The sequence below is a fragment of the Vigna umbellata genome, chromosome 2 (assembly GCF_029865625.1).
Source record: "Vigna umbellata cultivar VRB3 chromosome 2, Vumbellata_1.0, whole genome shotgun sequence".
NCBI classification, from domain to species: Eukaryota; Viridiplantae; Streptophyta; class Magnoliopsida; order Fabales; family Fabaceae; genus Vigna; species Vigna umbellata.
Window position 1 is genome coordinate 32,513,640 of NC_142166.1, and position 15,084 is coordinate 32,528,723.

Genomic DNA, 15,084 nt, shown 5'->3' on the forward strand with positions numbered 1-15,084 from the left:
CCTATTTCATTTTTGTTTGAATTCTTATTGTTCCAATTCCATTTTCACTGTGTTAGTTTCGTTTTACTATTTTGGAATTTACTTTGTCATTTCCAATTCAGTCGTGTTTAAATTTCAGTTTAATTTAATCTTTCTGCATAAAACCAAAATTTTCAAAACCCCCCACTATGTGTTGATCTGAGACTGAACCCAAATTGGTCCTTGTGAGACGACCTAGGAGTCACTTCCTAGTTTATACTGCATTCTTTTATGCACAACTTTTGTGGGAGGTGCGACCCTCTCATCATTATATTTGATATAATAAAAAAAAATTCAAACTTGTGCATTGTGCATTTTGATAAGAGATAAAAATTCAAATTTGTGCAATTTGATAAGAGATAACTTTATTGGATTGTATTATGAGCACTATATCCTTGACTTTAATATCTTTTATATATTTTTTAAGATATGTTTAGAAATCAATAAATATAATAATTTTGTAATTCTAATAAAATAGTCATAGAATTTAATATTTTATCTATTCGTTTTCTTGTATAATGTAATAAATGCATTTGTAGATCATTTAAAAATATTATAAGAACTAAAGACAAAATAAGAAAAAATAATAGATATGATTAAATTTTGCGGAAAATATAATCCTGAAAGTGAAAGCAAAAGCTTTTGTGGTTTCCTTGGTGGTTGGTACATGTCCTTAGTGTCCAAGTTTATGAGTTTTATTTATTTATATTTCTTATTTATTTTTTGTTGTACCCAAATAAATCACATTAAATTAAATTTTTGAACTCCACTCACAGCCTGCACCATATTTTATGACCAGACCTTAGTCTTCCTCTAACGTTCTTTTGTCCCACATTTGATGCTTTATTCACTTACCCACTCGCTACTCGCTCTCCGCCACCCTGGTGGCGCATGAGTCTCAACTGCCGCATTTTCGTTGGGCCTTCTTCACTGCGATCATTGGTGATTCTTTTTGATTTCTGTTGTCGATTTTCAATTTTCTCACTTTCTTGTGATTTCGGATGTGGTCGATGTGCCAATACGGTGTCGATTTGTCCCCTGTTATGTGTTGTCTGCTACCTGCATTGGTTATTGCTTCTTGGATGATTCTGTTAGGAAAGTTTGGTTCCATCATGCTTTTCTTTCATGTAAAGGCAATGAATTTGTTAAAACTAAAAGTAAGAAGGAAAGAATGACATGGGTTCGACTCAGTTGCCGTTGTGTTAGTTTTAGAAGAAAATATTCTTTGGTTTTGTTTCTGATTGTTTTCACGTTTAACCACATTTCTACTTATGGTTGAATGTGATGGAGTAGAGTAGAAGGAAAACGATAGTCACAGCAATAACTAGGTCTTTCCAAAGGATTTGGCTGTTCCAAGTTTTGGATTTTTGGGGGATTTCAAACAGCCTGAATGTTTTATGGTGAATCTTTCTTTGAAAGCTCTGAATTTTCATAATACAATTTGGCCTTTTTTTTTTTGAAGAATGAATTTATGTTTTTTAACCTTGCATTTGATTAGTTTTCATGTAAAAGCATTCATTATCCTTTCACTCATATGTTGGTGTTTTTGTGGTATTAATTGAGATCCACTCTTCATATGTGTTTCCCTACATTTGATTGTAAAAGCGTTATTCCTTGAAGTCCATTGTGGTGGTCCTTTTGTGATATTGTAGTGTAATTTGTCTTTTTGTAGTGGTACAATGAAATTCCTCGCTTTACATGCATTACCCCTTCATTTAATTAATAGAAGTCAATAGAGCACCATTCACCCCTATAGTGGTGATACATCAGCACAACCCTCTGTCACTTCTGTGTGAGCTGTGGTGAAGCAATACAATGTAATGGTTGCAGAGCAAATTGTGACCACTTATATGTAGAATTGTTGGCATCCTGGTTGCTACTTTTTCTCCTCCATTTGCATAACCTTGATTATTTGGCCCCTCAAATGATGTATCTGGTGCTGCTTTTGTATGCCACTGTTAATGCAGTGCAAACTGTGATCTCTTTGATATAGAATTGTGGTCATCCTAAATGTTATTCTTCTTTCTATGTACAAAACCCCATCTCCTCAAACAATTTCATGTGGTGCTGGTGTCGTTTTTGTATGCCATGGAGTGGAGCAGATCAGTGTCATGGTTTGATTTGTGACCCCTTTCACATGGAATTGTGGGCTTTGCAGCTGTTAATCTTTTGAAATTTTCCATGTACTAAACCTGTTTGTTTGGCCCTTTGACGATGTCGCTCAATGCTATTTAAGGTGGGCAATATTGGAATTTGTCCCCTTTTATTTCATCATAATACTAACCCTATTTCCCCACTCAGTCCTTTCAATGGCTAAATTTTACACTATTCTCATTAGTTTCTATAACGATGTTGTCTGGTTCCATTTAAGATGTTAATATTGAGATTTCGCCCTCTCTTTGTTTCATCAGAATAGTAACCCTATTTGCCCAATTAGTTCTTAGAAAGGCTAAACATTACACCACTCTCTTTGGTGTCTTCTGTCTTCAACGCAAACCATCTGACTTAGAGCTCTAATCTTCATCTCTAGCCCACCTGTTGCACTCCTCCCTAGTTGAATTTCCAGCCAATCACAATCTGTGGAACATAGGCATACTGTTCTGTGTTCTCTACACAGTTCACATCCTTTGGGGTTAGTGTTGTTGACATTAAAGAGACTCTATGTTTTTTATATATGTGTGTGTTTGTTTGTCTCTTGTTTTGTTTTCATTTCTTTCACCTGTATGTTTAGATCAAGGTTGTCAAACTCGAGAGTTTACGTAAACTAGTGAGAGTCCAGTAAACTCGACTCGTTGACTCGAATCATAAACTCGTAAGAGTTTACTTTTGTATGAAAAAAAATATAAATTAATAGAAAAATTTTTCATACAAATATATTAATTAAAATACATAAGTTCATAGAAATATTCTAAACATAAATAGAAATATCAAAGTCTTTATGTTTATTCCTCTAATCCTCTAATGATGGCGTCATTATCTTTGTCATCATCTTCATCTAAGTCTTCTTCTCATGAACATTGGACATCCCCAAATGTTAAAAATGAAGATACACTTGCATTAGTTTCCTTTAAATTTGATATGTTTTAAATTTTTTCACTAAAAAAATGGCAGGAGTTAGAATTTAAAAAAACAAATAAAAACTTTCATTCATCTAATAAAACTATGAGAATATAATTTTTTAATAAATCATTTACATACTAAAATAAAAAATGTAATAAAACAATATAAATTTCAATTTCAATTTCAATAAAAATCATTTACATAAAAGTAAAAACATAAGTATATTTCGTTTCTGTAATAAAAGAATAAAAAATTCATTTCCTAATAAAATCATACAGGGTCACGGGTTATAATTTTAGAATAACAAAACTTCATTCACCACCAGCTGCTCAAAGAAGAAGGGCACACCAGAAGTTGCGACGCGAGGAAGGCGGTGAGGATGGCGGCGATGACGGCGGCCACTGTGACAGTGATCGTAAACCAGGCGAACGATGACGGGGACGAAACGCGACCACGCACGGCGACTGAATGAGCGACGACGACCACGATCAGCAACCGGACCAAGCGCGATCAAGAACGACAATCGGACAGAGCGGAGCTTGACCACGAGCGACGAAGATCAGTGGTAGAGTGAAAAAAAAACAAAGAACACTAATCAGGTTTTAAACCCTAAACAAAACGACCCTTCTTTTCTTCGTTTCTGGCTTTTTTCGAACTCGCTAAATAGCTGTGCAATCGCGATTCCGAACGATTCCACCGAGTCCATGTCCGATTCTATTGAGTTCAGTCTAAAAACGAGTTTGGTATCGAGTTAACTCGGCAACCATGACTGGAAACGTAAACTCGGACGAGTCGTTAACTCGCGAGTTTGATAACCATGGTTTAGATAGTTACATTTATGATGCCCTTTCTTGCTGTATTTTTCCTCCTCTTTTATTTTCCTAACTTGTTATTAAATTCACTATTTCTCTCAAAATTATGACTTTTAATTAGTATTGTACAATTCATGATACAACTCTTCAGCTTGGTGATGAGAATCTGTTCGCTGAATTGATTATGTGGCTGAATTGAACATGAATCATTTGAATCACAAATGAATTGTGTGAATTGCATCTTGTATCACACATGAATAGTTTGATTCTTCCACAGCAGGTTGCAGCACCTTGCCATCCAATGTTCATCGTGTTGCACCTGGCAGTTGTGGTTGCAGTGATGCTTTTTTCCAGTCAAAATCATGGAAAATGGTGACCAAAGTGGGTAAATTGTGTTTTGCTCATTGAGTTCAGATAGTTGGCCTTATGATGCCATTTCTTGCTGTATTTTTCTTCTCCTCTTTTATAATTGCATGACTCTTGTTATTAAATTCACTATTTTGCTTAGTATTATGACTTTTGTACAATTTACTACACTTTATGTGGTATGATACAATTATTCATCTTGGTGATATGAATTTGTGGGCTGAATTGATTATGTACCCTAATCAAACATAAATCACGTGAACCACACACATTATTGCCTTGGTCTTCCTGTATTATTCCATTGATATTTCCCCTTCAGTTATATCTTATTTATTGTGTCTCCTTCTTTCAATGTTTTGAGTTCATAATATGAGGTGTTGATTATTTTCCTTGTTTGAGAATGTAATATTTTATTGAATGAATTTCTACACTGTTTTGATTTACTTGTGTCAACAGCTGTTGGTAGATTAAGACTGCTATTTGCCAAGTAAAATTAAAGTAGGTTTTTCCTTTTTTTATTGTAGTTGATGGATTATCTGACATTGTTTCTTTTCAAGCTCCTTCAGTTTTATGATTCTGTGTGCACTTTATGTTTTCCGTAAGTTATACTGAACACACAAAAATAATGATACAGAACAGAGCATATACAAATGAGTTCGAAAAGAGGGAGTGGGAGACCCAAAACCATGGCTAACAATGATATGTCCAAAGGGAAGAGCATATCCGAATCTCAGCCTAGTATTGATCAGTTGACTCAGAGTGTTGCTGACACCATGCTAAACTCAGGACAAGATGATGGTGAATGGGAGGTATATGCAAAAAAATCGAAGAACAGAGCTGGAAGCAGTGCTGCAAAGCCATGGGGGGCGCCAGCCCATAATTCTAATCCTAAGACTTGGGTGAATGCAGAAATGGATCAAAAGCCAGGCATCCGGAATCATGGAGGAGTTGGAAGATCTTCTGGAAATTCCTGGCAGACACAAAATGCCAACTTTAGGAGACCAGCTGGCAGAGGAAATGGTAGGCCTCAGTCAGCAACAAGTGGATATGAAGGCAACTATGTGCCTCCAAATCCCCTAATTCGGCCTCCACTTGAGAATGGCTGGAATTGGCAATCCAGACCTGGTGCAATACAGCCCAATGTAAGGAATGAAATAGCACCTGAACAACTTGAACAGAATAATGATGTTGATGAAGATGATGAAGAGGAGGACTCAGATGCTTTGGAAGATACTGATGATGATGTAATGAGTGATGACTATGATTCTGATGTTAGTCAAAAGAGCCATGAGACACGTAAGAAGAACAAATGGTTTAGGAAGTTCTTTGAGAATTTGGATGGCTTGACTGTTGAACAGATTAATGAACCAGAAAGACAGTGGCATTGTCCAGCTTGTCAAGGTGGTCCTGGAGCTATTGATTGGTACAGAGGACTGCAGCCCTTGGTGACACATGCCAAAACAAAGGGATCTAAAAGGGTGAAGATTCACCGAGAACTTGCTATACTTTTGGATGAGGAATTACGCAGGAGGGGTACTTCAGTAATTCCAGCTGGGGAGGCATTTGGAAAATGGAAAGGTTTGAAAGAAGAAGAAAAAGATCATGAAATAGTTTGGCCTCCAATGGTTATCATTCAGAATACGAAGCTTGAACAGGACGAAAATGATAAGGTGTATATTTTTATTGGTGTCAAATGATGAATAACTACTAGTGTCATGTTAATATTTTGCTGGTTTGTATGTATGGAGCATAACGTTCACAAATTTCACACATTACTGCTTGTATGTTGACTCCGGATTTGTTCTTTTTATTCAGTGGATAGGTATGGGTAACCAAGAACTTCTGGATTATTTTAGCACATATGCTGCTGTTAAAGCTCGCCACTCTTACGGCCCACAAGGTCATCGAGGGATGAGTGTGTTGATATTTGAAGCATCAGCCAGCGGCTATCTAGAGGCAGAGCGTCTGGACAAGCATTTTACAGAGCAAGGAACTGATAAAGATTCTTGGTTCAATCGCCCTAATTTATATCTCCCTGGGGGAAAGCGCCAGCTCTATGGTTACATGGCTACAAAAGAAGATCTTGACTTTTTCAATAGGCATAGCCAAGGTTTCATTTCCTCTTTCCTCATTACTTTTCTTCTTATTTGTACTGTGCAAATTGTTGTGTACTATATATGCAGGTTAATTTATGTTTACAAAGTATAAGCTGGCTTTTGTCATCTCTTCTCATCTGAAATCATGTAGGTAAATCTAGACTAAAATTTGACATGAGATCATACCAGGAGATGGTTGTACACCAAATTCGCCAAATGAATGAAGACAACCAACAACTTCTATATTTTAAGAACAAGGTTGTGAAAACAACTAAACACACGAAAACTCTTGAAGAATCCATTGGTAAAATGTCTGAAAAGCTGCGCAAGACAATGGAGGAGAACCGCATAGTGCGGAGGAGAACTAAAATGCAACATGAAGAGACTATAGAAGAGGTAATACTAAGATCAGACAATATTTATGGTTATTATTTTTATTGTAAAGTGGTTACTTTGTGCATATTTGCTACTCGGATGTACTTGTAGCGTATTATTTCTGCTGTCAGCGAGTTGTGGTTAAAATGTGTTTCTGCTTGATTGTTTTGTTCAAAAGTTTGAGCTGTAATTTATGTGTTAGTACAATAGTGGATAAGCTAAGGTTAGGGTCACATATCTTCCTTTGTGAGATATTTTGCTTATGAAAATGTGCTTCATGTACCCATTGAATTTCTGTTTGATGTGTCAAATCAGACCATCACTTAATTAAAGATAGAGTTGCATATCTGCATTTATTTCCCACCTAAATGTCACGTTGTTACTACTATATTGTCCTGCTTTCATTAAAAGTAAAAAAATAATCAATGAGCAATGATATGGTTGCACTGGCCTACATTTGCATTATGTTATCTATCGAAATGCTTGTTATATAATGATGCTGTTAGACAATTAAAAGTGTATGTGAGGAGGAATAAAAGAAGAGAGAGTTAGTGGCGGGTAGAGGGGAAATCAGTTAGAGGAGAGAGGGTGAGTTTGTTAGAAGAGTGAGAGAGTATAAATAACAAATAGTTTGAGAGAGGTAGGGTATTGAGGATTTTGGAATTAAGACTGGACCTCTTGGCCAGTGGAGGAAGGGAGGCTTCCTTGGGTGAGAGTGAGATACCTGTATTCATCTTTTCTTATCATTACAGAGGAAATATCAATACATATACATACATATTCCTTATACTGTTGAGTGTGTGAGTATTATTTGCTGTTGTTCGGTTCCTTGCATAAAGGAATCTAACAGATTTGGTCCGACCTGCCGGATCATTTCGGAGGGAAGAGGAGTGCGCATGATCAGAGAAGAATGGAGGGGCGAATGGTGGCTGTGGAGTCGACAATGGAGGAGTTGAAGGCAGAAATGCGAGCGATGACTCTCGAGTTTCGACGAGCCCTCGGAAGACGTTCTGGAACCCGTGATAGGAGTTCTGAGGGGAGTCGAAATTCCGTCCAGGGTGATCGAGAACGAAGGTCGACAGAGAGCTCTGATGAAGAATCGGAGGAGGACCGGAACGACGTACAACGCAGTTGGATGAAGCGAGTTGAGCTTCCAACTTTTGAAGGTACTGATCCAACGGGATGGATAGCGAAGGCTGAGAAATTTTTTGACATACAAGGAGTGACGGAGAAAGAGAAGATGAAGTTAGTGTATATCTGCATGGACGGAAGCGCTAACTACTGGTTCCGCTTTTGGCGGAAAAAAACCCGACATCCAACATGGAAGGCGTTCACGGAGGCGTTGACGAGGAGGTTTGGGGGATTAATTAGGGGAACCGTCTTTGAGAAGTTGGCCGCGGTGCGACAGAGAGGGGGCGTCGATGAGTATATCCAGGAGTTCGAGGTACTCGTGGCGCAGGCGACCGGAGTAACCGAAGACCAATTGCTGGGATATTTTTTTCGCGGGTTTGCGGGAGGGATTACGAAATGCTGTGAGACCGCATGACCCACGCGATTTGTTGACAGCAATGGAGAGAGCTAGGGACATCGAACAAGTGGGATGGACGTCGCGAGGAAGTAGTGGAGTGGGAGGAAGAGGCGGAGCGACGTGGGGAAGATATTCCGCGAGTTCAGGGACGGTGGCGAGGACAGAAACTTTTCGCGGACCGTCAGAGGGATCGATGAATGGCGGCAGAGGGCAAGGAATGAAGAAGGACGTTAGTGCGAATACTGTGGCTTCGAAGGCTGGTAACAATGGAGGAGGAACCGCGGGACGAGGCATTCGGACCCTGCCTTATCAACAATACATGAAACGGCGAGAAGAAGGACGTTGTTTCCACTGCGGCGGACCTTACAGTCCAGGTCATCGTTGCGCTGAACGGAGCATGCGGGTGATGATCTTGGCGGAGGAGGATGAAGATGAAGAAGCGGAGGCAAGTGTCGAAGTAGAACATAAGACTATGGAGTTGTCGGGATTGTTCGCGGGTGGCCTCTCGCAATCGAACACGATGAAGCTGCAAGGTTGGGTGCAGGGGAAGAAAGTTCTGGTGCTTATTAACAGTGGAGCTACCCATAGTTTTATATCCACCCGATTGGTGGAAGAACTGGGTCTGGAGTGCACCGACACACGCCCTTATAAAGTATATTTAGGGGATGGACAAAGGAAAGAAACCAGCGGGTATTGCAAGGAGTCTCAGTGTTATTAGAAAACTTAGAAGTTAGAGATAAGTTATATCTCTTTGAATTAGGCGGTGTGGACATAATATTGGGAATGACCTGGTTATCCTCCCTAGGAGAAATCAAAGTAGATTGGGGACAGCTCATCATGAAGGTGGCGCATGGAGGAAGAGAAGTGGAGGTAAAGGGGGATCCATCATTGACACGTAGGGTAGTGACTCCTGAAGCTCTTATAAAAGAAAAAGGGATTGAAATGCTGTCTTTAGTATGGAGCTTAAGCCAAACAGAATTGGTGGATGAGAAGACGGAAGAGAGTGGCTTAATGCAAGAGGAGGAGGTAGAGCTGGAACAAATTCTGAATGCTTTTGAAGGGGTATTCCGAGACCCCCAAGGCCTCCCACCCGAGAGGAGAGTGGATCACAGAATCCCTTTAAAAGAGGGTAGTGAGCCCGTCAATGTGCGGCCATACAGGTACCCTCATGGAATGAAGGATGAGATAGAGCGTCAGGTGGAAGAGATGTTGAATTTGGGCATTATCAGGCCCAGTAACAGTCCTTACTCTAGTCCTGTAATATTGGTGAAAAAGAAGGATGGAAGTTGGAGGTTTTGTGTGGATTATAGGGCATTGAACAGAGTAACAGTGGCTGATAAATATCCCATTCCAGTCATTGAGGAGCTGCTGGATGAACTTCAAGGTGCGTCATATTTTTCTAAAATTGATTTAAAGGCTGGGTATCATCAAATAAGAATGAAGAGGGAAGACATTCCAAAAACTGCTTTTCGGACACATCAAGGGCATTATGAATTCCTTGTGATGCCCTTTGGATTAACAAATGCACCAGCCACATTCCAGGACATGATGAATTCAGTTTTAAGGCCGCTATTGAGGAGGTTCGTGTTAGTATTTTTTGACGATATACTTATCTATAGCAAGACTTGGGAGGAGCATTCTCAACACCTCATTCAAGTCTTAAAAGTCTTGGCTGGACATGAACTTTTTGCAAACAAAAAAAAGTGTGAATTTGGGAGAAGACAAGTGAGATATTTGGGGCACAAGATATCGGCAGCAGGGGTGGAGATGGACAGGGAGAAGGTGGCAGCTGTCTTGGAATGGCCAGAACCCAGAAACATCAAGGAGTTAAGAGGGTTCCTTGGGTTAACTGGGTATTATCGCAGGTTCATTAGAGATTATGGGAAAATGGCTAAACCCCTTACTGATTTGTTGAAAAAAGGAATGTTTAAATGGTCTAAAGAGGGGGCCATGGCACTGCAGAAGCTTAAAGAGGCAGTGACTACAGCTCCAGTGTTGATTCTCCCTGATTTTGAGCAACCCTTTGTTGTAGAATGTGATGCTTCGGGTACAGGCGTTGGAGCTGTTTTGTCCCAGAAAAACAGACCCATAGCCTTCTTTAGTAAGGCGTTATCTGACTCTTCCTTAACCAAGTCCATTTATGAGAAGGAATTAATGGCACTTGTGCTTGCTATACAACATTGGAGGCCGTATCTATTGGGTCAGAAGTTTGTTGTCTTTACTGACCAGAAGAGTTTGCGTTATTTACTGGAACAACGCATTACAACTCAAAGTCAACAAAATTGGCTAGCTAAACTTTTGGGGTACGAATTTGAAATCAAATATAGGACAGGTGCTTCCAATCATGTGGCGGATGGGTTATCCAGAAAAGGCATGGAGGAGGAGGAAACAGATAAGATGCTACGGATGATATCACGACCATATTGGCTTGAATTTCAAGAGATCATGGAGGAGGTGGAAAAAGATGAGAGTTTGCAGAAAGTGTTGGAGGACCTAAGGGTAGACCCTAACTCTCATCTAGCCTATACGTTGGAGCATGGAAGATTACATTACAAGGGGAGACTTGTCTTATCAGCAAAATCTGTTTGGATCCCTCGCTTGTTGGCTGAATTCCATAGTAGTGTCACGGGAGGGCATTCTGGGGTTTACAGAACCTATAGACGGGTGGCCCAATCTTTGCATTGGATAGGAATGAAGAAAACTGTTACAGATTTTGTGGCTGCATGTCTAGTATGCCAACAACATAAATACTTGGCAGCTTCTCCCCAAGGATTGTTGCAGCCTTTGCCAATACCCAAAGCCATTTGGGAGGAGATTAGTATGGATTTTATTGTAAAATTACCCAAATCTCATGGGTTTGATACTATATTGGTGGTGGTGGACAGACTTAGCAAATATGACCATTTCATCCCAGTCAAACACCCTTTTACAGCCAGATCCATCGCTGCATTGTTGGTGAAGGAAGTGATTCGGCTTCACGGGATACCCATGACCATTGTAAGTGATCGCGACTCAACATTCATGAGTGTTTTTTGGCAGGAGATTTTCCGCCTGCAGGGAACTCAGCTGAACATGAGTACTGCTTATCATCCAGAGTCAGATGGTCAAACGGAGGTGCTGAATAGGGTGCTGGGAACTTATTTGCGTTGTTTTAGTTCTGAACAACCAAAAAATTGGAGTACAGTCTTGCCTTGGGCGGAATATTGGTACAATACTAGTTACCAAGGAGCTTCAAAATGCACACCTTTTGAAACTGTGTATGGAAGACCCCCTCCAACTATCACACGTTTCATTCCTGGAGAAACAGTGGTGGAAGCCGTTGCACAAGACTTACAAACAAGAGATGAGGCTTTGACACAACTTAAATATCATCTGGCCAGAGCTCAAGATCAGATGACCCACTATGCCAACAGGAAGAGAATGGACACCAAGATCAAGGAGGGAGATTGGGTATTCTTGAAAATCCGGCCTCATAGACAAACTTCTATGGCCACATGCTTACACCCAAAACTTTCTGCACGGTATTTTGGACCATTTTTGGTGGAGAAACAATTAGGACCAGTTGTTTTTCGCTTGCAGTTACCTACAACATCAAGAATCCACCCTGTTTTTCATGTTTCCCAATTGAAGCTAGCTATAGGGGATCATTCGGTGGAAGGGCATCTTCCCACTGAACTGCAGGTTGACAGCCCTATGTACACACCTCTAAAGGTATTAGAGCGCAGGAACCAGCCACAACAAGGAGAGGAAATTCCCCAAGTTCTAATACAATGGCAAGAAGGGGGGTTGGATGGAGCTACTTGGGAAGAGGAACAATACATTCGACAGCAGTTCCCTGATTTCAACCTTGAGGACAAGGTTGATCTTGGGGAGGAGGGTAATGTTAGACAATTAAAAGTGTATGTGAGGAGGAATAAAAGAAGAGAGAGTTAGTGGCGGGTAGAGGGGAAATCAGTTAGAGGAGAGAGGGTGAGTTTGTTAGAAGAGTGAGAGAGTATAAATAACAAATAGTTTGAGAGAGGTAGGGTGTTGAGGATTTTGGAATTAAGACTGGACCTCTTGGCCAGTGGAGGAAGGGAGGCTTCCTTGGGTGAGAGTGAGATACCTGTATTCATCTTTTCTTATCATTACAGAGGAAATATCAATACATATACATACATATTCCTTATATTGTTGAGTGTGTGAGTATTATTTGTTGGTGTTCGGTTCCTTGCATAAAGGAATCTAACAGATGCCTTGAAAGAGAAACACAAAATCCTGTAAATATTTGGATCTAGGTTTGTTACTTTTATCGGTCTGGGGCACACACCGTTAACCCAGTTTTCCAGAACAAATTGATTGAATTATTCCATCCATGTTCTTGCCTTCTTGGTTTACCATTTCCAATGACCCTGAGCTTAACATGTTTTTTCTTCAAGAGACAAAAATGTTATTTGTTATTTGTCTTTGTTCAATATAGTAAAAACTATGTAGACACAAGGTACTCTATTTATAATAGAAGAATATGAGTTAAGTTCAAAATTCAAATAAAGAATAATAACAAACTAACTAAAGATAAAAGATAAAGATAAGATATCTAATAATCTAATATATCTAACAATCTTAAATGATCTCTAGGTTATCATATTTTTTCTTTTATGGTAACGTTTCTCACTATTGTATTCTGTCAATCATGAAAGATGTATATGCAAGAACAATTTTTCAAGGACCAGATAAAGATCATTCATGATTCAAGGGATGAAAGGGAAGAAGATTTTGAGAAGATGCAACAGGAGGAACGTGAGAAGGTGAAGCAGTCAAGCACTACTGGTCATGCAAATGCTGAGGAATATAGACTCAAGTATGTAATTTTTATTCCTTCCATTGGACTAATGATATATTCACATCTATAAAGTTTGTGAATGTGTTACGTAGAAAATTGAATCATTAAAGAGTATTGTTTTTATAGAAAAACTAATTTCACATAATCAGAACTCAAGTTCCCTGCTGCCCTAGTGGGTTAAAAATTATTTGGACAGGGCATGGCATGATATTTTACAATGGATTTTGGTGAATTTGATGTAGGGTGGAAGAATATCTAAAATTTGTTGAGGTTCAAGATAAAGAAATGGAGAATTTTGTTGCTGAAAAGGAGAAACTGTTGCATGCCCATCAAGTGGGTTATGCTGCTTTGAAGAAGAGGCATTGGGAGGAAGAGGTGGAGCATGAGCAGAAGTTTGATGAGGAACTTACCAAGCTCATGGAAAAGTATTCCCCTTCCTAGACTAACTAATGTTGGGGTCTTTGCTTTGACTCATACAAACATATAAACACAGCCTGACCAGTAGACAAACTAAATAGAGTTCCCAGACATTTTACTACATATTCAGTATGTCTTTTTATTTTCTTTGGTACTTGTCAACATTTGGGTCCATGCCTGGAAACAAACCGTGTTAAAATTTTAAATTGGTGTTTTGGCAAATTGGAAGTTATATTTCATGCAATTGAGTTACTTTCTTATCAAATGTGGGTCATGATGAGTCTAGATGGTTGTGTTTCTGTTGTGTGGATTTTTTGCCGTTCTTTTTAATATTTTTTATAAACCTAATCACGTCATTAATGCTTTGACTGAAAAAAAGTGTAAATGGCTGCTTTAAAATTGAGGCTATTGTATGTGCAATTTGGGAAATTTTCTTTTCATTTCTTTTCGGGTACATATTTTAGTTGTTTTTGAGGAAAACAAGAAAATGCTCTTTATACTATGCGAAATAATATCACTTCATTTATTTTCTTAAAGCGCCTTATATAAAAAAAATGAGACGATCTCATTTATCTTTTCTGATTTTTCTCATCTTTACATTATGATTGGATAGAAATTGTTTTGAGAATAATTCATTTTTTATAAAGGATTCGAAACGTTTTATGAAAGAAAAATATTGATTAGAAAGGAAGTTTTAAAGGCAATTGAAATTTTAGTATCTTCGAGGTTAGTTTTATTATTTAAAATTAAATAAATTTAAAACTTAAAACATGAAAAGTTACATTTCTTTTTATACTTTTTCTTTCTCATATATATATATATATATATATATATATATATATATATATATATATATATATATTTAATATTCGTATTTTCTCTTGTATGCATTGTTGTAGTTGCAATGACATTAACTTGGATAAAATTAACGATATCATATGATAAGACGTTGTATATTTTTTATTTTCATGTTGAAGTCAAGTTATTTTTTAATTGTCAGGATTTTTTTTGTCAACATAGACTAGTGTAATTTATAAATTAACAATATCTATAGTCTTTTTTTGTTATCATCAATATCAATTATATATGTTAAATACAAAATTTATTCTATTGAAGTTAAATGAGATAATTTTAGTAGATTCAAGTTATTTTTTAATGTTTTTCAAAAACATAAATTAATTTTTTTATTAATATTATAAAAGAGAATATTATATCAATAGAAAAGACATAAAAAGTTAAAGTCCATGTTTCTTTATTTGAACGACCTAATTTTGATATCTTTGTCATTTTTCACGTCCTTTCTACTCCATTATAGTTAGAGTTGATTTTATTATAATTTCTTAATGAATTCTGATGTTATAATAAAATAATTTGTTGTAATTTATGTTTATGTCTTTTATCTTTGAATCAAGTAAAAGTAACAATTTTTACATTGTAACTAGTTAGTACGATGTTTAATCTACATGCATATTAATCATATGAGTCAAATAATTTTTAGTTTTAATTAAGAATGTAATTTGATTAAAATTAGAAATTTTCATGTGATTGAATGAGTTTTTGCGAAAATGTACTTTGATAAAAATGAAGCAT

At 37.8% G+C, this 15,084-nt stretch overlaps 1 protein-coding gene across 4 annotated transcripts; it reads left to right on the forward strand.

Annotated features, from left to right (window-relative positions):
* The first annotated feature begins 3,375 nt into the window (after positions 1-3,375).
* Positions 3,376-13,759, forward strand: LOC124846169 (protein SUPPRESSOR OF GENE SILENCING 3-like). Of its 4 annotated transcripts, none has more exons than XM_088106577.1 (7): positions 3,376-3,677; positions 4,168-4,271; positions 4,891-5,926; positions 6,072-6,366; positions 6,504-6,748; positions 12,935-13,095; positions 13,320-13,759. In XM_088106577.1, the coding sequence occupies exons 3-7, from the start codon at positions 4,907-4,909 to the stop codon at positions 13,516-13,518; spliced, it is 1,920 nt and encodes a 639-aa protein (XP_087962703.1). In that variant the 5' UTR covers positions 3,376-3,677; positions 4,168-4,271; positions 4,891-4,906; the 3' UTR covers positions 13,519-13,759. The 4 variants fall into 4 exon arrangements, with proteins under 4 accessions (XP_087962703.1, XP_087962704.1, XP_087962702.1 ...); XM_088106578.1 differs by having other exon boundaries at positions 4,171-4,271; XM_088106576.1 differs by lacking the exon at positions 4,168-4,271.
* The last annotated feature ends 1,325 nt before the right edge of the window (positions 13,760-15,084 follow it).

What these genes read in the sequence shown, in the direction of transcription:
- LOC124846169 (XM_088106577.1), top strand. Translation starts at nt 4,907, where the DNA reads ATGAGTTCGAAAAGAGGGAGTGGGAGACCCAAAACCATGGCTAACAAT. An exon ending in ATGAAGAGACTATAGAAGAG is followed by an intron (nt 6,749 to 12,934) that starts GTAATACTAAGA and finishes CAATCATGAAAG; the next exon opens with ATGTATATGCAAGAACAATT. An exon ending in GCTGAGGAATATAGACTCAA is followed by an intron (nt 13,096 to 13,319) that starts GTATGTAATTTT and finishes AATTTGATGTAG; the next exon opens with GGTGGAAGAATATCTAAAAT.